The sequence below is a fragment of the Macaca fascicularis genome, chromosome 1, assembly GCF_037993035.2.
Source record: "Macaca fascicularis isolate 582-1 chromosome 1, T2T-MFA8v1.1".
Classification (NCBI taxonomy): Eukaryota; Metazoa; Chordata; class Mammalia; order Primates; family Cercopithecidae; genus Macaca; species Macaca fascicularis.
The window spans coordinates 59,554,889-59,577,500 of record NC_088375.1 but is presented as its reverse complement, the minus strand read 5'-3'; the positions used below and the strand labels follow the sequence as shown (position 1 = coordinate 59,577,500).

The following is a 22,612-nucleotide window of genomic DNA, read 5'->3' as shown; positions in this document are numbered from 1 at the left end:
TATTTTTCAGCATAGATTTTTCAGAAGTGGGATTGTGGGTCAAGAGGTAAGTGCATTTGTGGAGCTATTGGGTGTGATCAAATTTTCTTTCAGAAGGATTGCACCAATTTGTACTCCTACCAGCAATACATAAGAGCATCTTTCCAGTTTTGCCAACAGAATGTGTTATCATATTTAAAATTTTTTGGCCGATGCAGTGGCTCACACCTGTAATCCCAGCACTTTGGGAGGCTAAGGCAAGCAGATTGCTTGAGTCCAGGAATTCAAGACCAGCTTGGGCAACATGGTGAAACACTAAAATAGGTGGGCATGGTGGCTCATGCCTGTAGCCTCAGATACTTGGGAGGCTGAGGTGGGAGGGTCACCTGAGTCCGGGAGGTTGAGGCTATAGTGAGAAGTGACCATGCCACTGCACTCTAGCCTAGGCGACAGAGTGATACCCTGTCTCAAAAGTAAATAAAATAAATTTTTTTGTCAGCCTGACAGGTGAGAAATGGTTAATTCAATGTTGTTTTAGATTGTATTTCTCTAACCATAAGTGAGTTTAAACACTTTTCGTATGTCTGAGTGTTGTTTTGGTCCTTTGTTCCTCAATTTTTAAGAATTCTTTATATATTAAAGGTGTTATCCTTTTGTCTGTAGTATACATTATGGGGAAAAAAATTTCTCCCAGTTTGTCAGTTGTCTCTTGATTTTTTATGTGGTGTTTTCCCCATGTAAATTGTAAAAAAGTTTTATGTAGTCAAATTTATCAATAAAATATTTTCTTTTATTGTCTCTGGATCTTGAGTCATAGTTAGAATCCCTTTCCCTATGTCAAGTTTAAGATAAATTCACCCATGTTTTCCTCTAATACTTGTATGATTTAATTTTTTCTGTTTAGACTCCTAATCAATTTAGAGTTTATTTTTAAAAAAATCTAGTGTGAGACATGAGTCTAATTCCAAACGGCTACATAGCCACTGCAGCACCCTTTTTTTTTTTTTTTTGAGACATTGTCTCACTCTATCCCCCAGGCTGGAGTGCAGTGGCGCAATCTCGGCTCACTGCAAGCTCCATCTCCCAAGTTCACGCCATTCTCCTGCGTCTCCAGAGTAGCTGGGACTACAGGTGCCCACCACCACACCCAGCTAATTTTTTGTATTTTTAGCAGAGACAGGGTTTCACTGTGTAGCCAGGATGGTCTCGATCTCCTGACCTTGTGATTTGCCCGCTTTGGCCTCCCAAAGTGCTGGGATTACAGGCGTGAGCCACCGCACCCGGCCTCATCGCAGCATTCTTTGTTAAAATGTCCACCTCTAGTGATTTGAGATACTACCTTCATCTATGTTCAATTTCCATAGGCACTTGTATCTATTTCTGGATTTTCTCTTCTATTCCACAGTTCTATTTGAGTACAGTGCTACACTGTTTGTTTTAATTACACAGGTTTTATGTAATGTTTAAATGTCTGATAGAACAAGTTCCCTCTTGTAGTTTTCCTTTTTCAGTGTTTTTGGAGCTATTCTTCCTTGTCTGTTTTTCTACATGAACTTTAGAACCAACTTGTCTAGCTCATCTATTATGCTGAGTTGTCCTGTCCAGTCACAGAGTATGTTTTTCCACTTGTTACATCTGATTTTATGTCTTGGAAGGCAGAGGTAGGCAGATTGCTTGAGCTCAGGCCTTTGAGACCAGCCTGGGCAACATGGTGAAACCCTGTCTCTACCAAAAATACAAAAATTAGCTGGGCATGGTGTTGTGTGACTACAGTCCCAGCTACTTGGGAGGCTGAGGAACGACAATTACTTGGGCCTAAGAGGCAGACGTTGCAGTGAGCTGAGACTGAGCCACTGCACTCCAGCATGGGTAACATAACAAAACCTTGTCTCAAAAAGTTTCCTCTAGGCTGGGCACGGTGGCTCACGCCTGTAATCCCAACACTTTGGGAGGCCAAGACAGGTGGATCACCTGAGGTCAGGAGTTCAAGACCAGCTTGGCCAACATGGTGAAACCCCATCTCTACTAAAAATACAAAAATTAGCCGGGTGTGGTGGCAGGTGCCTGTAGTCCCAGCTACTCGGGAGGCTGAGGCAGGAGAACCCCCCAGGAGGCAGAGGTTGCAGTGAGCCAAGATCATGCCACTGCACTCCAGCCTGGGCAACAGAGCAAGGCTCCATCTCAAAAAAACAAAAAAAAGTTTCCTCTAATAGGTACTTACACATTTCCTAAGCATTTACTTTTTTGTTGATATTGTAAATGGTTTTGGTTATTAAAAAACCATTACGTTCTCTATCCTTTTACGGTTTGTTTATGTGAAAGCTATTGATTTTTATATTTTATTTCCTGTTATTTTACTGAATTCTTAGATTCTTAACTTATTCTTATTATGCCTTTAAGCTGCAGTTTTTGATCCACTGCTATCGCACCTATCATTTCACTCAGGAAAGTGGATTTTTTTTTTTTTTTTTTGCATGACCACCACAGAAGAAGCCACATTCTTTCTGAGTTATTAAATGATTAAATCACAAGCAAACACTTGAATCTTGCACAATCCCCCTACAGATAATGCAATCCATTCTAATTCCTAGGATTAATTTGGTTAGTACAGATTCTGGTTAAATCTATAAAACCTATTTGTAGCAAGAGAAGAAACAATAAGTGTCTACAACCCGAAGATATGGGAGTCAACTTTCAGAACTGATTCTAAAACACAGATGAGTCAGATAATTCAGGAAGATCTCTTAGATGCCGACGTTCAAGTTCAATGGAAAAAAGCACTCTAAAATGCACATGTGATATCCATTTAAAGGAGAAAGACAACTACTAAGGCCATCCACAATTCCTTTGAGTTCAGATACTTAGTGTGATAATGGATGCTAACTTCATGGCCTCAAGTCTGCTTAGAATGTCACTGTCCACCGAGGATTGGCCTCTTTAGACATGGTGAACCAATTCTGGTGTGCCTTATGTAACTTCCTTCACAATGATATATAAGCACATTCACAAATTACCTGGGACATACAGTATTTTTTTTTTTTTAAGATGGAGTTTCACTCTTGTTGCCTAGGCTGGAGTGCAATGGCGCAATCTTGGCTCACCGCAACCTCCACCTCCCGGGTTCAAGTGATTCTCCTGCCTCAGCCTCCCGAGTAGCTGGAATTACAGGCGTACACCACCATGACCTGCTAATTTTGTATTTTTAGTAGAGATGGGGTTTCTCCATGTTGGTCACGCTGGTCTCGAACTCCCAACCTCAGGCGATCCGCCCGCCTCGGCCTCCCGAAGTGCTGGGATTACAGGCGTGAGCCACGGCGCCTGGCCTGGTATTTTCTTTTAAGGCACTATTTAAATAATTTTTCCATAGGTCATTATGATTTGGATTTTTAATGTTCCTAGCAAAAGCATAATTTTTGGATCATTACTACAGGGACAAACTAAAACAAGATCAAAATGAAGAAATTTTTCAACATACAGTGTGAAAAGATACTGAGGAATGAGACTTTTTGAGAAAAGTTTGAAACTTAAGACTTTATAAAGCTTAAACAAATCTGAACAACTGTCCTTCCAATGAAAGCGCTGATAGATAGTTGGAGGGTAATACTGAGGCTCATAGCTCACATAAGGGAAAAAGAACCTCACATTTTCCAACAGTTCACTCTGGCACTGATCCACAGGAGTCATTAGAGCATGAAGACCAGGCAAACTTTACACACAGGTCCTGTCACAGTTTAGGGGTCCTTTCTCATCAACCAGAGAATTCCAAGTCTATTCTCTTCAGAGAAAAGCTTAGCATTTATATATTTTTTCCATATCCCTGCCAGAAGGATGAACTCCAGTGATGATCACAATAGCCAGAAGCTCTTCACTCCAATACAGTAAGTTAATCATGTCTGGTAACCTATCAAAGATCATACACAAAATTCCACCAACCACCTTGCTTCACATATCACTGAGACTGGAAAGGATGGTGAGAATAAGAGATCAGAAGATTAAGACCCACGCAGGGGCCAAAAACCCAAGTTAACCAAGGGATCTGTACCTACAACAAGTATTTTAAGATGGATTCCTTCTAAAAGCTAATTGTTTCACACATGAAAGAACCAGCATTAAAGTTCAAGTAACATATATATTTGCTCAAAAGCAGATAAATAATGGCAAAGAAAATCTTCAAATAACATCATTGTTAACTAAAGACAAATTTTAAAATAAAATAGATGAACAGATTTTCTTCTCTATAGACCTCTAGAGTTTCAAAAATTATGACCACATGTCCATTATGACCACATGTCCAACATGACCACACGTTTTGAAGCCTCAAAAATTCAAAGACAAAGAGTTTATTTGCATTAGGTTATAGGGCGATGAAAGATGGAAAATACAAAATTATTTTACTTAACCCAATTTAGTCTGTCTAGACGACAGACCTACTAGAAATACAAGGATATCACTCACCATTTGAGACTGTTGTACCCATAAAACGTTAGTTTACTTAAAAGCTATATAAATGCTTCCAAGGAGTATGATGTTGATGGTAAACTCTGTGCTATAAAACTGATGCAAAATTAGCTGGGTGTGGTGATGTGCACCTGTAGTCCCAGCTACTCAGGAGGCTAACATGGAAGGATCACTTGAGCCCAGGAGTTTGAGGCTGCAGTGAGCTATGATCATACCACTGCACTCCAGCCTGGATGACAGAGTGAGATCTTGTCTCAAAAAACAAACTAAGAAACAAACTAATGCAAAGAAGGAAAAGCTAGAAAATAGTCCTAAAGCTCTCTGCCTTACTTTAAATCTGATTAACACATTTGCGCCTATCCATTGGTTTCTGTTAAGTAGCAAAACCCTACTTAGACATTTTTCACTTAACAGAGATACAATATTTTTTGAAATACAACTAAGTATATCTGTTAAAAAAAAGTACTTGTGTGTGTGTGTCTGTGTGTGCGCGTTGGGGGACTTCTGGTTTTACTGATTGGTGTCTTTAACATAATGTCTTTAAAAATATGAGAAAGAGGCCGGGCGCAGTGGCTCACGCCTGTAATCCCAGCACTCTGGGGGGCCGAGGTTGGCAGATCATGAGGTCAGGAGATTGAGACCATCCTGGCTAACACGGTGAAGCCCCGTCTCTACTAAAAATACAAAAAATTAGCCAGGCGTGTGGCGGGCGCCTGTAGTCCCAGCTACTTGGGAGGCTGAGACAGAATGGCGTGAACCCGGGAGGTGGAGCTTGCAGTGAGCCAAGTTTGTGCCACTGCACTCCAGCCTGGGCGACAGAGTGAGACTCCATCTCAAAAAATAAAAAAAATAAAAATAAAAAATAAAAAAAATATATATATACACACATATATATTTACGAGAGAAAGAATAGCCTAATAACTTACTCTGGGATAATAAAGGCAAGGAGAATATAAGAAACACAGACACACATATCCACTTTATTTTGCTTTGCTTGGAAAAGACTGTTTAAGATTAAACTAAGATTGAAGTTGAGCCAAAGGGCAACACTGCCAAGAGGGCTATATGAAGTTGCTTTCTAAAGCTATTTTTGTTAGGAAATTTAATTTCTCTAGTTCCCTTTCTCACGGTGAAATAAGGACAGTTCATTCTGTTAATCTGGGTTTTCACCCTGACTCTAGATTCTCCTCAATTATACCTTTACATCTATCCAAAATGGCATCATTTGACTTCCCTTCTAAGAAATCCTCTTGCCCTCTTTCATTCTCTAGTCTCATTCTCTTTTAGTCTTTTGCTTCCCTCTCGTTATCCTTGCTCCCTTTTCTCACTTATCACCCCATGTGGCAAAAACATTATCTATCTAAAACTTGGTTTAGAAGGGAAAATCCAAAGGAAGGCATGGAGGATAAAGGATCAGTTACGAAATACACACTTATTGGTCTGAAGGGTCTCCTAGAGAGACAAGACTTGGCAGTACTTTGACAGTCAACTAGTGACAATTGTGAACAGGGATTGTTGGAGAAGGATGGGGTTTTGAGTAGACCCCTGGACAAGCTCCCTATTTCTCAATGGGGGTTGGTAAGCACCACAAAACCACAGCTGAAAGGAAAAAGAAAACTCCACCACTGGCCTTTTTCCGAGCGTGGCCGCCTTCCGCTCGGCTCAGTGCCCGCCACATGCCCAGGAGTGCGTCTGGATCCTTGAGGGGCGCCCTTCGCAGGTGGACAGTGCTTACGCTATACTGCAAAAGAGCCAGAAAAGTGCCCATGAGAACCAGAAAGCAAACTTCCAGCCAGCAGGATCATCTCTCTAGGCATCTAAGATGGAGAAATCAATACAGATATCTAGGCAGCATCTGAATGCCAGGAAAGGTGAGGGAGAGATAATATCCCCCCTCCCCTGTTCAACATAATGGTGGTAGAAGGGAAGAAAAATGTATTCTCTGTGACTTATCTACCGGGAACTAACTAGACAAGGCCAAATGATAGAGGAAATGTTGTCATTTGTAATAGGCAAAAAAGAAGTAAAGAAGAAAATGACCTAGGGTTTAAATCTAGTTATGTAAGAAAGTCTGTGCATGCTGGCACGAAGAGTTAAAGGTTCTGAATGAAAGCAACCAATTCCACCACTTGGGTAATGCCATTCTTAGAGGCAAAGTAGATAAAGAAGAAGAAAAAGAGGGAAAGAACTTCATTCTAAGATATAAAAAAAAAAGCACAAATACACCAAAAATAAAAGACTGACATTCTCAAAAGATGGTAATTCTCATTATCTCACCGTAAGTCAGACAAAAACAAAAGAAAGAGTTGATGAAGCTGAGTACAGAATATGAGACTTTGACGTAAGAGGTCTTCGGTGGTTCATAACCTCTCCAGTCTTTTTAACTACTATGTTCGTAAAGTGCTTAATATGAACCTTCCTATTAAACAAAACAGAATTAGAGAGCATGCTTTAGACTCTTAGCAGTGGAACAAAAAAAAAGAAAAAAGAAAAAAGTCTCTAACGAATAAAAAAACTTTTTAAAAAAAATGTTTTACCGTATTTAGGTAGAAGTAAATTTCCTACAAACCTGATCAAACTCAACATCTCAATCCTCCTAAGAAAAATGAAAGGGGCCAGTTGTGGTTGCTCACGCCTATAATCACAGCACTCTGGGAGGATCATTTGAGGGCAGGAGTTCAAGACCAGCCTGGTCAACACAGCAAGAACCCCATCTCCAGACAAAAATTTAAAAAATCAGCCAAGTATGGGCATGTGCTTGTAGTCACAGCCACTTGGGAGGCTGAGGTAGGAGGATTGTGTGAGCTCAGGAGTTAGATTCTACAGTAAGCTATGATCACACCATTGCACTCTAGCCTGGGTGACAAAGCAAAACTCTGTATCTTTAAAAAAAAAAAAAAAAGAAAGAAAAAAATAAAAATGATAGGTTAACAATTACCTGCAGAATACTGTACATCATAATAACTTCCAAACTTTCAAGCAATGTTCTCCTCAATTCAGGATGGGAGTGCTATCTGATGAAGGTGGTTACTGACATCATCTCCTTATCTAATCAGCCCTGTTAAATAGACTTTAAATATTCAGAGAAGTTTGCTGGGTTTCTTCCAGATTCCAAGTGACTAGCAAAAATAGCAAGCACAGGGGCTCAAGAAAATCATTCCGGCAGGGCACAGTGGCTCACACCTGTAATTCTAGCACTTTGGGAGGGCAAGGTGGGTGGATCACCTGAGGTCAGGAGTTCGAGACCAGCCTGGCTAACATGGCAAAAGTCCATCTCTACTAAAAATACAAAAATCAGCCTGGCATGGTGGTACATGCCTATAATCTCAGCTACTTGGGAGGCTTAGGCAGGAGAATCACTTGAACCTAGGAGCTGGAGGTTTCAGTGAGCTGAGATCGTGCCAATGCACTCCAGCCTGGGTGACAGAGCCAGACTCCGTCTCAAAAAAAAAAAAAATCATTCCAGGACACCAGGCTGATGAAGTTACCTCTTATCCTTTTCAGATTGACACACTACATGAATCAAGTGGATCTCTCACATACACACACATCCTTGGCTTAAGAGAACAGGTGCCCATTCTGGAAAATGTGATAATTAATTATAGGCAATTCATTTATCAGAAAATATCAGCTGGTACACTAAATGATCAAGACTACTCTAGGCTCCAACAACCTTTATTTTCTAAGATAACTGCTTCTTAAAATCTCATCCATAGTACAATTTGGTCACAGCATGTCAACTTCTCTTGCCTGTCCTTTTAACAGGGAGTTGACAATTGACCTGTGCCCCTTCCCCACAAATTAGAGATTCTTCCGTTTAATCTTCAAGACTAGGGATCATCACCTAGTAGCCAAGGAAGGTAACAAATCTTTTTGGCAAAGGGAACAGACCTGTTAATCTTAAGGACCATGTGGGATCAGTCTCCTATGTGATGGACTAATAAACAGCTCATAAAGACAGTGCGGTTATTTGAGAAGACAGAGGGACTAAATCTGGTTGTCACCTGATTCTGGGCCCCGTGGAACCAAAAAAGGATCAAAAGATTACCAGAACACAAAAGACACCAAATCCCACATTTCTCATTAACTTCAAGTCTTAAGAGTGTTTCCGGCCTGGCAGGTTGGTTCACGCCTGTAATCTCAGCACTTTGGGAGGCCGAGGTGGGCAGACTGCTTGAGCTCAGGAGTTCAAGACCAGCCTGGGCAACATGGCTAAATCCCGCCTCTACTAAAAATACAAAAATTAGCTAGGCATGGTAGTGCATGCCTGTAATCCCAGCTACTTGGGAGGCTGAGGCATGAGAATCGCTTGACCCTGGGAGGTAGAGGTTATAGTGAGCAGAGATCATGCCACGGCACTCCAGCCTGGGCCACAGAGTGAAACTCTGTCTCAAAGAAAAAAAAAAGTTGTTTCCTAGAACCGGAAAAAAGGTTCCTTCTACTAGGATAAAACTAAAATGTGGGCTGGGTACAGTGGCTCACGGATATAATCCCAGCACTTTGGGAGGCTGAGGCAGGTGGATCACCTGAGGTCAGGAGTTCGAGAGAGCCTGGCCAACATGGTGAAACCTCGTCTCTACTAAAAATACAAAAATCAGCCAAGCGTGGTGGCAAGCGCCTGTAATCCCAGCTACTTGGGAGGCTAAGGCAGGAGAATCGCTTGAACCCAGGAGGTGGAGGTTGTGGTAAGCTGAGGTTGCACCACTGCACTCCAGCCTGGGTGACAGAGTGAGACTCCGTCTCAAAACAGTAACAACAACAAAACCAAAAAACACTAAAATGTGATGCAACACCAAAGGAGTGGAAAGTAGTTTCTCCATTTGTTTGCAAGAATGGCTCATCTTGCTCTGTAGGGCATTCTAATAGGAGGAACAATGTCCTGCCAGTTTCATCAGGCCAGATAGTTGGCTAAATCCCGGCTGGAAAGCTGGGTGCTATGTTTTCATGCAAAGAAGGGTTGAGGGTGGTGAACAAGAAGCTACTATATTGCACCATGTTCAGAAAAAACCTGAGAGATTCAGACAGAGAGTAAGGTGGGAGGTACTCTGAACCCAATGTCAAAGATAACTTGTTAAAGGCCACAAGAGGAAGAAAGCAGACTGCATCTGAGGAATGGACCACTATTCTCCACCTAAAAACAGGTACAGAAGTGGGTAAATCTCTATATAGTATTTTTGATAAACATAAGGAGCCAGACTACTTAAAAGACACAAGCAGCCTCCAAAGGGTCCAAAGCACTGCACTAAACTCCAGAGACTGATCCAACCCTCTAACCACATCCAAAACCTGAGTCATATGCTTTATTACTAGACGACCAATATCAGGTCACTGCATCAATGTCTTTCCACACTTTTCATTCTCACAGTCTGCCCAACAACACATTACCAGTAAGTTATGGGGGTCGGTCGATCAATTCTCATCAGTGACTTAGATCAAAATTCTGTACTTTTGAAATTTAATTTTTCCCTTAAAGGCTCAAAAAAAAAAGCCAGGTGTGGTGGCTCAGGCCTGTAATCCCAGCACTTTGGGAGGCCTCGGTGGGAGGATTGCTTGAGTCCAGAAGTTTGAGGCTGCAGTGAGCCATGATGGCATCACTGCACCAAAGTCTACACGATAGAGTAAGACCCAGTCTCAAGGAAAAAAAAAGATGAATACAGCGAGGAATCAGAGTTTCAAAAAAGACCTCGAGAACTTTATAACTGACTTTGCCTAGATGAGACCATGGCATTTGGCTGAAGTTGAAAAGATCAGAGCAAAAGTGGAGTTGCTGTAAGACAGTTTAAATACGAGTCAAGGTCCACCTTTCATACAAAGGTGCCAGACATGTATTTGGAGCACCGGGAGTACTGGGTACCACTCAGGGAAGGTTTAGTTAGGATGAATTTGCACCAGACTCTCAGTTTTATTCAGGTGGTAACTTGAATGTGATGAGGTTCCTTTGCTTTGCCACTCTTCCTTCCTCATATTCAAAGGAGACAGACATTAATGTGCATAAAGGAATGTTACTTAGAAGCCGATAAAAACTCTTTTAGTTTACACATGGTTCTCAAACAGCTTTCTCCTAAGCAGTGGTTTCTCCTCTTGTAGATCTGATATTTTATAAAACAATGACAATTACAACTGGGCCTTCAAAATGGTCCTTAGCCTGTTAGATCCCAAATCTCAACATATTTCCAACAGAAGAAAATTTGTTTTCAACAGCTCTTTCATACTGTGAGAGAATGTAAACTAAATTTAAGAGCGATTTGTTCTAAATTCTTTTCAATAAAAATACGTCCAGTAGGAGAATTAACTCAAGGTTCTGAATGTGATGGATGTCAGTGATGGGACAATTTCCCATATCTCTGACGTGGTATTTAAGTGGTAGTGGAAATATTCCTGAGTTGGGAGATTCTGAGGATTTGGAGTTCCACTGAAGCTCTGACGAGATATATTTCTTACACAAAGACCAAGAAGATTTTTCCTCCTGTTTCCAGATTAAATTGTTCTTTGTGGTAGCTACACTGGACCTGGTGAAAGGCTCACTCGGCAGGAAATTGATAGGAAATCTCGAACCAACAGTTTATTTTCTTCTCCATCACTTTAAAGCACACAATAGAGGATGGAGACAAAGAATCAAAAACAAAGGCGGATCGGTTCCTCCAAATAGAAATGCACAAAGGTATTTAATAAGGGCAAATTATTTTTAAAATAAACGGAAGTACGGTCAGGACAGTGAAGCAGTCGCATATGCATTTAATTTCTGGGAAAACATGAAGAGTACAACCAACCAGCTAGGTTTATAACTCAAGGGCAGAAACTTGTTTGATGACATTAAGCTTTGATAGCCGCCTTCTCGAGGCCCTACCCTTCACCACTTCTACTAATAGCTCCCCCTACTCTTATCCCAGTACAATCGAGCTGGTGAAGAGAACAGCAAAATACCTTGGTCCTAGACTCAGAAAATATTTCCTCGACCGTGCTACTTCCTCCAACAGCACCAAGTCTAGCTCCATCTCCGTTCCCTGCAGATTCTAGGCTCCATCTATCTTTTCAAGTCCCCACCCTCCCTCCCCCATTCCCAGGCTCCACCTCCCCCGACCCTATCCTTCAGGCGCGCCTCTCCTCTCTGGGACTTTCACAACCACCAGCGACATCAACCTCTCGCTTCCTGCTCCACTTCTCGGCGCCCAGATTTCCAACTGGCTCAGGCTCCCCATGTCCCCTGCCGGTACGGAGCTGCGGTCAGCGGATTGTGCGGCTGAGCCATCCTCGTGACGGTCCCGCCTCACTCACCCTCCGTCACCTCCAGCACCTTAATCTGTTCTTCAGCAGCCGCCCGCACCTCCTGTACTGGGGATAGGATCCCGGTGAGCGTATCCACTAACGCCTCCTTCAATCCTTGTGCCACTGGACCCGGCAGCCCGGAGGCCGCACCAGCTGCCGCCGCCGCCGCCATCTTTTCTCCCCTCAGCCCGCCAGCCCCGCGGCCGGGACCCGCCACCGAATGACGGCCCCTGCGCGCGGCCAATCCGCGAAGCCGCGCCTGCGCACCAGAGGCGGGCGGGAGCGGGCGGAGGGCGGGGAATGAATCTAAGCCTCCAGAGACAGCGCCTCCTGCTGCCTGAACGAAAACTGCACCTTTCTCTGCAAGGATCACTGGATTTACGTGAAAACTGAGCCCCAGACAGGTTAAGGGGCTTTCCTAAAGTTGCACAGTAAGTTAGAAATCTCATTTGGAATAAAGTTCATGATATATGACTTTATATTCATGCATCTTTCAGGTGTTAGGAGAGAGGAGGCGGGATGGGAATGGATGTAGAGGGCTTTAAGGAGAGGGGTCTGGGTCACAAATAGCTCCTATTTTAAACCGCAATCTTTTCCCTCCAAACACTGAAAAAAAGTTGGCTCAAGTGACTCTCTTCGTCTTAGCCTCAGGAATCCAAAGAGGGGGGAAAATAAACTAAAGCAAACTAGGAAGTGGAAGTGGGAAAACAACGGCCCAATCCCTTGGTTTTCCAGCGTAGATGAGCCCAACCTCAAAGCTGGGAAGTGTGGCCGGGCGCGGTGGCTCAAGCCTGTAATCCCAGCACTTTGGGAGGCCGAGACGGGCGGATCACGAGGTCAGGAAATCGAGACCATCCTGGCTAACACAGTGAAACCCCGTCTCTACTAAAAAAAATACAAAAAACTAGCCGGGCGAGGTGGCGGGCGCCTGTAGTCCCAGCTACCGGGAGGCTGAGGCAGGAGAATGGCGTGAACCCGGGAGGCGGAGCTTGCAGTGAGCTGAGATCCGGCCACTGCACTCCAGCCTGGGAGACAGAGCTAGACTCCGTCTCAAAAAAAAAAAAAAAAAAAAAAAAGCTGGGAAGTGGCTGGGCAGGGGAGACACAGGCATGTGGAAGGGAGTTTCCTCCAGAGTGAGTGCTGTATGTGACTATGTGAGAATGAATCCTATTTGTTGAAAATGTATACATTTTTTTCCCCTGAGAAGTTATGGCTGGACATTTAAGCGTGCGAGAACAAGAGCAGTTTGATGATACGGTTGTCAGCGGCTGGTCGTAGGAAATGGCCCACGTTGCAGAGCCGCTCCTAAATAGTGGAGCAGGTGGAGAGGATGAGCGCTCCAGAGAGGCGTTAAAAATGCGGGATGTGGCCAGGCGCAGTGGCTCACGCCTCTAATCCTAGCACTTTGGGAGGCCGAGGCAGGAGGATTGCTTGAGCCCAGGAGTTCGAGAACAGCCTGGGCAATATAGCGAGACTTCGTCTCTACAAAAAATACAAAAATTGCCCAGGCGTGGTGGCGTGGGCCCTATAGTCCCGGCTATTCGGGAGATGGAGTTGGGAAGATCACTTGAGCCCAGGAGGAGGAGGCTGCAGTGAGCAGTGATTGTGCACTGCACTCCAGCCTGGGCAACAGAGTGACATCTTGTCTCAGAAAAAAAGAAAAAAAAAGCAAGATGTAAGCCAAGGCAGGAGGATCACTTGAGCCCAGGAGTTCCAGGCTGTAGTGTGTGTTGTCATCACGCCTGTGAATAGCTACTGCATTCCTGTCTGGGCAAGTATATAAAGACTCTGTCTATTAAAAAAATTAAAATTAAAAAAAATTCAGGGCACAGTGGCAAGCATGTAGTGGCAGAAAGGATAGAATGTCATTGGAATGGGAGGGTCTAGAGCAAACAGGAACAGGTATCTTTTGGTGAGCTGTTCAGGTTATGTGCCTTCAAAATGGTTCCCAGGAACGCTTATCAAGTGAATTCATTCTCACATGGCAAAGGAAACCAGTTACCATTTCCTAGGTCACTTCCAAGACTGTGGATGCTAGACTGGTAACAATCAGGGATTAAGTCATCTCATCAGAAGATTATTTCAGAAGGCTTTCTCAATTATTTATTTATTTGTTTTTGAGTTGCGGGGGGGGGGGTGTCTTGCTTTGTTGCCCAGGCTGGATAGGTGATCTTCCCACCTCAGCCTCCATAGTAGCTAGAACTACAGGTGCACCCACTGCAACTGGCTTGAAGAGAGTTCTCAACACACTTCTCACCTCCCATGTTAAGAGGGCACAGATGAGTTATGTTACTACAATTCCATAGGGAAAAGATTGCTTCTTGGACCCTTCACTTCTGCGATGGGGAATAGTAAGACTTATTTACCTTCTTGAAGTGGCCAAGAGAAGCTGAACTTGATTACAACAGCTTCTAATAGGTCAGTTCACTTTTACCCCAAGAAGAACATTTAGCAAAGTCCAGAGGGTGGTATGTTTTCAAACAGTGCAGCAACCCAGATGGAGGACTCCAGAGCCTTGACATTTGGGCTGGATGTTTTCAGTTCTGGTGAAGGATTCTATGTCCATAATGTGTGAGCAGGGGTTCCTCCCACCCCCAACCAAGGGAGTCAGGAGACTCTAGCTTAGGATTTCCGGTTACTTCTGGTTTAGGCAAATGACCACAAGCAGTCTGGCCTTGCCAATCAAGGAATGGGCCACAAGATAAATGGAGACAGAAACCAGGCAGAGAGGGAGCTAGAGAACCAGTGGACAATACAGGAGATAACTTTATTGAAACGCAAATGGCATTGAACAGATGAATCTTGCTGGGAGGAGACATGCCAGAAGGACAGAGGGCCCAGATGGGGGTGGCCTCAGTGGTGATGAAGGAAGGCCTCTTCAGCTGGCTCTGGCATGAATTTTATTTTTAAATAATGTGTTATCTAAAATGAATTACTAAGGGGACAGCCCAGCTCTCTCTTCATGATTGTTACCGCAACTATATACAACAATTTGCTTTCCAGATTCAGTTTCGCTTTTTCTCCATTAGATATAAAAGGGGGAAGGTTGAAAGAGGGGAGGGTCAAATAAGAAAAAACATAAATACACAGACATACACATATCCTGGTCTGGGATTTTGCACCCAATAACTTAAAAAAAAGTGTTGCAAAAACTTCTGCCCACTCTCCACCTGAGGAACACCATGCATTTGAGAAACACAGACTCTGTCACATAAACGGTGCTGCCTAAAACAGTATGGAGGCGGGGAAGGAGGCTAGCAGGGGTTGGAATTCATTTTAAAAAAAGATTGTTTTGTTAGAAAAAGCAAAAACAAAAAAGCATTAGAAAGTGGGAGCCACTGCACAGCAGTGGCCCAGAGACTGGCTGCGATATGGGAGCTCTGCCTTGATATATCATCTTCGTGTCTTCAGGCATAGAGAAATGGCAGAGGAGCAGGAAGAACCCACAGGAGACAGCCAGAGGATCCACCATCAGCCTTCTGGGGACTGAGGAGGTGATTTTAGTGGAATTATTTTGTACTCAGCTCCCCCGCGCTTTAGTCCTCCTCCAAACAGTTCCAGAGCTCAGGAGACCTATTACTAGCACTGTATGTTTCTTTGTGCTCTGCCCAAGTTCTCACACACGGAAAATTGACAAACTTGAAACAAAACCAGTTCTAAAAAGCCTCATCTCCCCCATGGCCCAATCAGCTACTTTGTGAGTTTGTAAAGATATGAAGCTTTTTTCAAAATTTTCTAAAAAAGGATCTTATTTGGCAGGGTGCTGTGGCTCATGCCTGTAATCCCAGCACTTTGAGAGGCTAAGGCAGGCGGATCACCTGAGGTCAGGAGATCGAGACCAGCCTGGCCAACAAGGCAAAACTCCGTCTCTACTAAAAATACAAAAATTAGCTGGGCATGATGGTGCACGTCTGTAATCCCAGCTACTCAGGAGGCTGAGGCAGGAGAATCGCTTGAACCTGGGAGGCGGAGGTTGCAATGAGCCGAGATCGTGCCACTGGACTTCAGCCTGGGTGACAAAGCAAGACTCCTTCTCCAAAAAAAACCCAAAAACAAACAAAAAAACAAAAAAAAAATATGATTTTATTCTATCACCTTGGCTGAGTATTTCCGTATCCAGGTCCTGCTATGGGGAAAAGAGAGGAGGAGCACAAGGACTGAAGTGCCCAGGGCTGTGTCTTCATTACGCAAGACTCTCCTATGAGCTGAGTGAAGTGTGAATAAGGGGCCTTCCTGGGATACTGGAGCCCTACACTATTAGCTGCCGTACAGAAGGAGGTTCTGGCCCAGTTCTCAGGCCCAGCAGTGCCCTTTATAACTCAAATAAAGGAGAGGGATGTTACTGGGAGAACACGTCATGGAAATACAAATTCGATTTTTTTTTTTAACTTTTTCCATCCTATTACATAATGAGCTCAGAATAGATATAAATAATTCGGCAGAAGAGCAATCTGGAAGAGACCTCCAAATGCTTTCCTTGTTGAAGCCCCTTAGCGTGCCAGCTAGTAATTTCCGAGGCATAAGGTTTTCCTCTGAAGGTTGTGTTCAACTAGGAAAGATGCAAACATTCTCCTAACTTCCACCCAAAAGCACACATACCTTTCTTTGTTAAAATAAATGGAAAAACAGAAACACAAGGAAGCATGAGAAAGGTGACTTTGAAATTAATGTTAAAGTCTGAATTACAACCTAGAACCTTGTTATTTTGGGCCCCAAAGCCTCTCGGTGTGGGAACTCCGATACTCTAAAGGGCTTTCCCTTTAAAATAGTTGAATTTAGTGTGCATCGGAATCACCAGGAGGGTTTATTAAAATATGGATTGCTGCGTCCTCTCACTAGAGTTTCTGATTCAGCAGATCTGGATGGGATTGAGAATTTTGTTTCTAACAAGTTTCCAAATGCTGCTGATGCTGCTGGTCTTGTGCCATACTTTGAGAACCACTGCTTTAAGGAATGAGAAACCAGGGGATCACTCACTTACTTCCATGACCACCCTTGTCACAGAAAATTCTCCATGGCATAATCATGAAGAAGAATGACCAAACCATCAAACTGGAAGGATCTAGTACACATAGGTTGAATTTTCAACTGTCTTCGTGTCCCTGCAGCTTTGGCATTTTCATAGGTATCCTACCTTCAAGGCTACAACATCTTCCAAGTTACTACCACCTTTCCCAGGATCTGTGGCTGGCAGTGCTCGCTTCCAAGGCTAGGCTGAGCAGACATGCACCCATGTACCTACCCTAGGCAGTGGGGAGTGTCAAGTTGGTGGCACCATATATCCATAATCAGGTTGATTCAGGACTCATTAAAATATAAGGCTGATTGGATTATAAGGGACAATATCTTCAGGCTTTGGCCTTTGGGGAACAGTGTTCGTAAGATCATTTTATTACTATGGCCTTCTCAGTGGAGCCATGAACCAGAACTTGTGAGTAGTAAATCCATCTCTATTAATAAACCCTCTGCAAAAGCCCATTTTCCCATCCCACCACAGGGGTTGGCTTATGAAGTCTGCTTCTTAACTTTAGCTTAGTCAGTGCCAAGGAATAAGGAAAGCAAAAATAAAGTATGATGAGGAGCCGTACTTGGTGATCTGGGTAACTTCAGCACTTATTCCCTGTGTTAGATGTGTGATTAGGACAATTCCCCCACTCCCTCCAACTACTGGGTAACTTCAGCACTTATTCCCTGTGTTAGATGTGCGATTAGGACAATTCCCCCACCCTCTCCAACTAATGGCAATAAAGAGTTCTTAAGGTCTCACGTAGATACCTCCTTGATCCTGATTTGGAGGACTGAGTCCCCTTCAGTCAGGCAAATTTTACCTAAATGCTGCATTTCTATGTGAATGCCATCCCAAGTGAGGGTGTGAGGTGTCTGTGAGAAGCAGCAGGGTACCATTTCTCTCTTCCTTCTCTTTTAGAATACTTTAGGAAATAGTTACTCCTCAGACCACTATAAGAGGTTATCCCTTGGAGTGGTGTGACCCTTGTTTTAGGGAGCTAGAAATGAAGAGATGGTGAGATTAGGTACACTTAGTCTTGCAAACCAGGAAAACCAGAAGGCAAGACATTAAGAAGGAAAAAAAAGCCCTCTATTTTTGTCTTTAGTACTTAAGTAGTATGGATAGATCAGCTGGAAGGTTGGCAATTCAAGACCAAAACAGTATACCAACCAATAAGGATTTCATTGTAGGGTCTTCCCATGGACTTGTAGCAGATTCATCTTCCCTGCCAGCCTCTCCCTTCCCAATGGTTAGACATGAAAAAGACATGGGTACTTAAGGATTGACACAAAGACAGAGATAAGCACCGTAGAGCTGCCACAAAGCATAGATTTTAAAAAATACTTTGAAGCCTCAGAAGGTAGGAAACAGCAACAGTATACTGCTCTTGTGTGTGTGAGAGAGGGAGACACACACACACACACACACACACACAGACATCAGGCCCCAAATTAGCCTCCAATGACCTAGTATTTTATTTTTAGTGCCTAGGCAAGGTCTGAGAAACAAGTACATTGGACAAAACTTGTTGATCTTCTTCATCCAGAAATTAAGGGACTCAGCTCAGGAACCTCTCCTGGAGTTGTGGCTCTCCCCAATGGTTGACATTAGATATTGAACTCATGTCATTTCCTAGCCAACTGTGGTGAGGGATGGAGTTGGGGGGCTGGAGAGGAAGATAATAGCACAAATTCCAGTATTAGGCTGGATTCTTCTGAAGGTGCCTGGGGGTTGAGAATTTAGCTTGGGGACCCAGTGTTTCTTTTCTGAGGGATCCCAGTAGGCTCAACCAAGAAGCAGGACATAGGTGGGAGAGAATGCTGTGGATTTGCTCCTTGCCATAAATTCTAGGGCAGTGAGTGGGGAGCTCAGGTTTTCTGCTTCAGAGAAGTCTGGATGAGTGTCCCAAGGGGTTATAGCACCATGAGGAGGCTCAGCCTTCTGCAGTTGCCACATAACCATGATTCCTTCATGAGAATGATCGATCCCCACAGTGAGGGGCCCAGATGTGCAACTGTAAACAGGGTCCCAGGCTCCAGAGGGAAAGCCAAGGCTTCAATACCACCTCACTAGATGGGAACACACTTTCTGGAGGAAAGCAATTGGAGACCTGGGCTAAACGCAGCAGTCAGCTGAGAGTAGAGGGTGGTGGATCCCAGGAAGAGAAATAAAAAGTCATGGCATGAGGCCTCCAGAATCAACCTGCTGAGGATCCAAATAAAATTCACGGTGGTATCCATGGTTACCAGAGAGCCAAGAATCCCTTTAGGGTTGGAGGCAGTTGGAACAAAAGAAGGGGTTCTCCCCTCTCCTTTCTCAAGTAGCCAGTAACATCCATGGCAGAAGGCACTGGCTGGGCAGCACCAGAAAATAGAGTGAAGCGAAGTCTGAGCCTTGCCATGGAACTGGAGCTTAGGATAGGGGTTTAGAAGAGACCTAGATCCCAAGCAGGCCCATCCAGTCTTCTCTTCCTTCTAAGTTAGAACAGCCAGCTCCGGGGCCTCCTCATTCTGCACAGCAGAGACCTTAAGGCAGTGATTTCAGCACCATCCTTGGACACACAGCCTCTTCCCACCACAGAATTGCATATGTTACAGCTGAGTTGGTTAGGGATCTTCACAGCTCATGGAATTAGCAGCAATAGCAATAATAGTCTCCATCATACAGAACCCTGTCATCCCTGGGAGCTTACCACGTGAATGCAGAAGCTTTTGTGAGGGGCAGCCTGGACCATCTTTTGGACCTAAATGAAAATATACCGATATGAAGATTCAGATGCATCTACTCCTCGGTTGGGTGGAACAGAGTGATCCAGGCTGGTATGCCTATAGATTCTAATAAAGTCTTGTGCTACTTAGGAATCTGAAGAGCAAACACTTAGGCCGGTGCTCATCACATATCCCTGATCTGCAGAGTCCTGAAGCTTCAGCCTACCAGGCAGCTCAGCCAGGAAGCTGGTCCCACAGGGCTTTCAGAAATGGCAGGAAGTAGACTTGCCCACTCCTGACAAACAAGATTCCACAGTCCTTCAGGTGCCATCTTAATTGATCCCAGATCTTCTGTCCCCAACGAATTGTACATCTAATCAAAAGCTTCTTTCTAGCTGGCTCCTTGGGTTTCAGCTACATTTCTTAGATGATCCCGAAGGTCTAGATAACAAGGAGGTGTAGCTTAATGGAGGTTAACACTTCCTATTGGACTGTAAACTTAAGGGCCCAAGTCTTGTGTGTGTGTGTGTGTGTGTGTGTGTGTTAACCTAATGATTTGTACATAGTGAGTACTCAGTAAGTACTTGTCAAATCAAAGAACAGGGATTGCCAGACCTTCGAGGCAATGGGAAAGGAGCAAATCTGCAAAGGTAGGATCTCTTTGGAAGGCAGGTATTGGCCACCAAGTCAAATTCCTTGAGTCTTATATTCTGATTGGGATGATCTCACATGGATATTCAGTCTCTTAAATGTGAATACTTACTTGTGAAAAATAGTAAGAGCCAGCTAGGATATTTTGATTCAGTCAGGCACCATCAGAATAGTGCAGTGAAAGGCCAAACTGGCCACAAGACAGAGGAATGTTTTCAATTTCCTGGTTTTCCTCTGGTCCATGATAAAGCTCAGAGTAGCTCTTCTATCAAGATGAGGCTATACCCTCTCATGACAGAGGCTGGCAATTGAGCTACCTAGCAGAACATGTGCTTTCTCAAAAGGGAAGTCAAGGGAACTGGGTTCCTCTTCTCCCTCTACTTTCGAGCCAATGCTTCATGTCTCATATAAGCCCCATGGATGCCAAAGATATTGGCATGGCAGGTGTCATGCCAATTATATGGCGTCAGATTCTCCAAAGAAAACCCACTTGGAAAAGCCAAACTAGCCCCTGGAAAAGCAACCCAAGCATCTCGTGGATATGTGAGGAAATGGAAAAATGGAAAAAGAAAAAGAAAAAAAAAAAGGGAAAAGAAAAAAAATAAATAGGCAAATGGGAGAAAAAATGAAAACAAAATAAAAAACAAAAATAAAAAAGTAGGGTTTATTGACTCCCATGCATGTTAAATTAGAGGGTAGAAAGACAGAGCTGGTAGTCTTTCTCTGAAGGCTGTAAGGTTATTTTTGTGGTTTGGTGACTTCTCAGGTTGGCAGCCGTCTTGTTGATGTCCCCTATGTCATCCAGAGGGCAGGAGCGGGCAGCTGTCTTTCTACCTTGGCAACTGGTTCCTCTCTCTCCAGCTTCATCTTTTCCATTGTTTTTTGTTTGTTTGCTTGTTTTTGTTTTTCATTTTTACCTTTTATAGATTGATTTAAACATTTTTTAAACCACATGCTTCTTTTTCTGGGCTCCAGCCAGATCTCTGGGGGAGGAGTTGTTGGCAGTGGTGATGGAATTGGGAAGGGTCTGTGAGAAAATCTGGGGAGCTTCCTGCCTCCCCCAGATCCCCCTCACATGACTGTCTCTTTCAGGGTTGCTTGTGAGAATCGTTTAGGAACTGCTGCAGTGTTTTGATGTTTTCTGAACCCCTCCCCAGAAAGCCCAGGAGTTTGTAATTGAAACAAGAAGTCAAGGGAAAGACCCAGAACCATCTTTTCCCCAAAGTCATTAGAGGAGGCCAGTATATGTGTTTAGGGGGCACAAGCTCCCAAACGCCACCCCACCATTCCTTACTAGGAAGTTTTCAAAGGTACAGCACCAAGAACCTGTCCCTCCTCTTTCATCTCCTCCTCCCTCCTTTTCTCCTCCTGGGGCTGGAGAGCCAGTGCTCTGAAAGAGGAGAGGGGAGAGGAGGAGCTAAGATAGCTGATGCCAGCGTTCTGCTGTCCGGGGGTGACAGTGATTGCCGAACCCTTAAAGTGTTGCCTGGAGGTTGGGGTCCAGGATGGTTTCTCGATCTGGAGACTCAATGTAGTTGGCAGCTTCTTGAAGTTTCAGCAGCATGGCCATCTAAAGAGGGGCAAAAAGATGGATTTATGAGAGTTGGGACTCTGGGTCCTGCCCACAGAAGAGAAACGACAACAAAATCCCAACACTTTGGGAGGCCAAGGTGGAAGGATAGCTTGAAGCCAGGAGTTTGCGATCAGCCTTGAAAACAAAGAGAGACCCTGTCTCTACAAAAAAAAAAAAAAAAAGAAAAGAAAAGAAAAGAAAAGAAAATCGGCCAGATGTTGTGGGAAGTCAGGGACCCCGAATGGAGGGACTGGCTGAAGCCATGGCAGAATATAAATTGTGAAGATTTCATGGACATTTATTAGTTCCCCAAATTAATACTTTTATAATTTCTTACGCCTGTCTTTACTGCAATCTCTGAACATAAATTGTGAAGATTTCATGGACACTTATCACTTCCCCAATCAATACCCTTGTGATTTCCTATGCCTGTCTTTAATCTCTTAATTCCATTGTCTTCATAAGCTGAGGAGGATGTATGTCGCCTCAGGACCCTGTGATGATTGCGTTAATTGCACAAATTGCTTGTAGAGCATGTGTGTTTGAACAATATGAAATCTGGGCACCTTGAAAAAAGAACAGGATAACAGCAATGTTCAGGGAACAAGGGAGATTAAACTCTTACTGCGGGTGAGCCAGGCAGAACAGAGCCATATTTCTCTTCTTTCAAAAGCAAATAGGAGAAATATCGCTGAATTCTTTTTCTCAGCAAGGAACATCCCTGAGAAAGAGAATGTGCCCCTAAGGGTAGGCCTCTAAAATGGCTGCTTTGGGGGCAGCTGTCTTTTACGGTCATAGACAAAGGGATGAAATAAGCCCCAGTCTCCCATGGCGCTCCCAGGCTTATTAGGACGAGGAAATTCCCACCTAATAAATTTTGGTCAGACCAGTCATCTGCTCTCAAACCCTGTGTCCTGATGAGATGTTATCAATGACAATGCGTGCCCGAAACTTCATTAGCAATTTTAA

General features: G+C 43.8%; 2 protein-coding genes and 1 long non-coding RNA gene across 25 annotated transcripts in view; 1 reads left to right on the top strand and 2 right to left on the bottom strand.

Moving 5' to 3' along the window:
- Positions 1–11,902, bottom strand: part of IPO9 (importin 9) — a 53,235-nt gene extending 41,333 nt beyond the window's left edge. For 2 of the 10 annotated variants that reach the window (XM_074032496.1, XM_065531966.2), the window contains exons 1-2: positions 11,713–11,902; positions 6,068–6,178 (exon numbers count right to left, since the gene is read on the bottom strand). Coding sequence is in view for 1 of the 10 variants with exons in the window: in XM_045363777.3 (XP_045219712.1) it covers positions 11,713–11,875 (163 nt within the window). In the remaining 9 variants the exon portion in view is untranslated. The remainder of the gene's footprint in view (positions 1–6,067; positions 6,179–11,712) is intronic. The other 8 variants (XM_045363777.3, XM_074032514.1, XM_074032503.1 and 5 more) reach the window with 5 other exon arrangements.
- Positions 11,548–22,612, top strand: part of LOC123567441 (uncharacterized) — a 64,897-nt gene continuing 53,832 nt past the window's right edge. For both annotated transcript variants that reach the window (XR_006690371.3, XR_010582019.2), the window contains exon 1: positions 11,548–12,134. This is a non-coding gene — a long non-coding RNA (uncharacterized lncRNA). The remainder of the gene's footprint in view (positions 12,135–22,612) is intronic.
- Positions 18,163–22,612, bottom strand: part of NAV1 (neuron navigator 1) — a 280,412-nt gene continuing 275,962 nt past the window's right edge. For all 13 annotated transcript variants that reach the window (XM_015447945.4, XM_015447949.4, XM_065531951.2 and 10 more), the window contains one exon: positions 18,163–21,640. In XM_015447945.4, the coding sequence (XP_015303431.1) occupies positions 21,545–21,640 (96 nt within the window). In that variant the 3' untranslated portion in view covers positions 18,163–21,544. The remainder of the gene's footprint in view (positions 21,641–22,612) is intronic.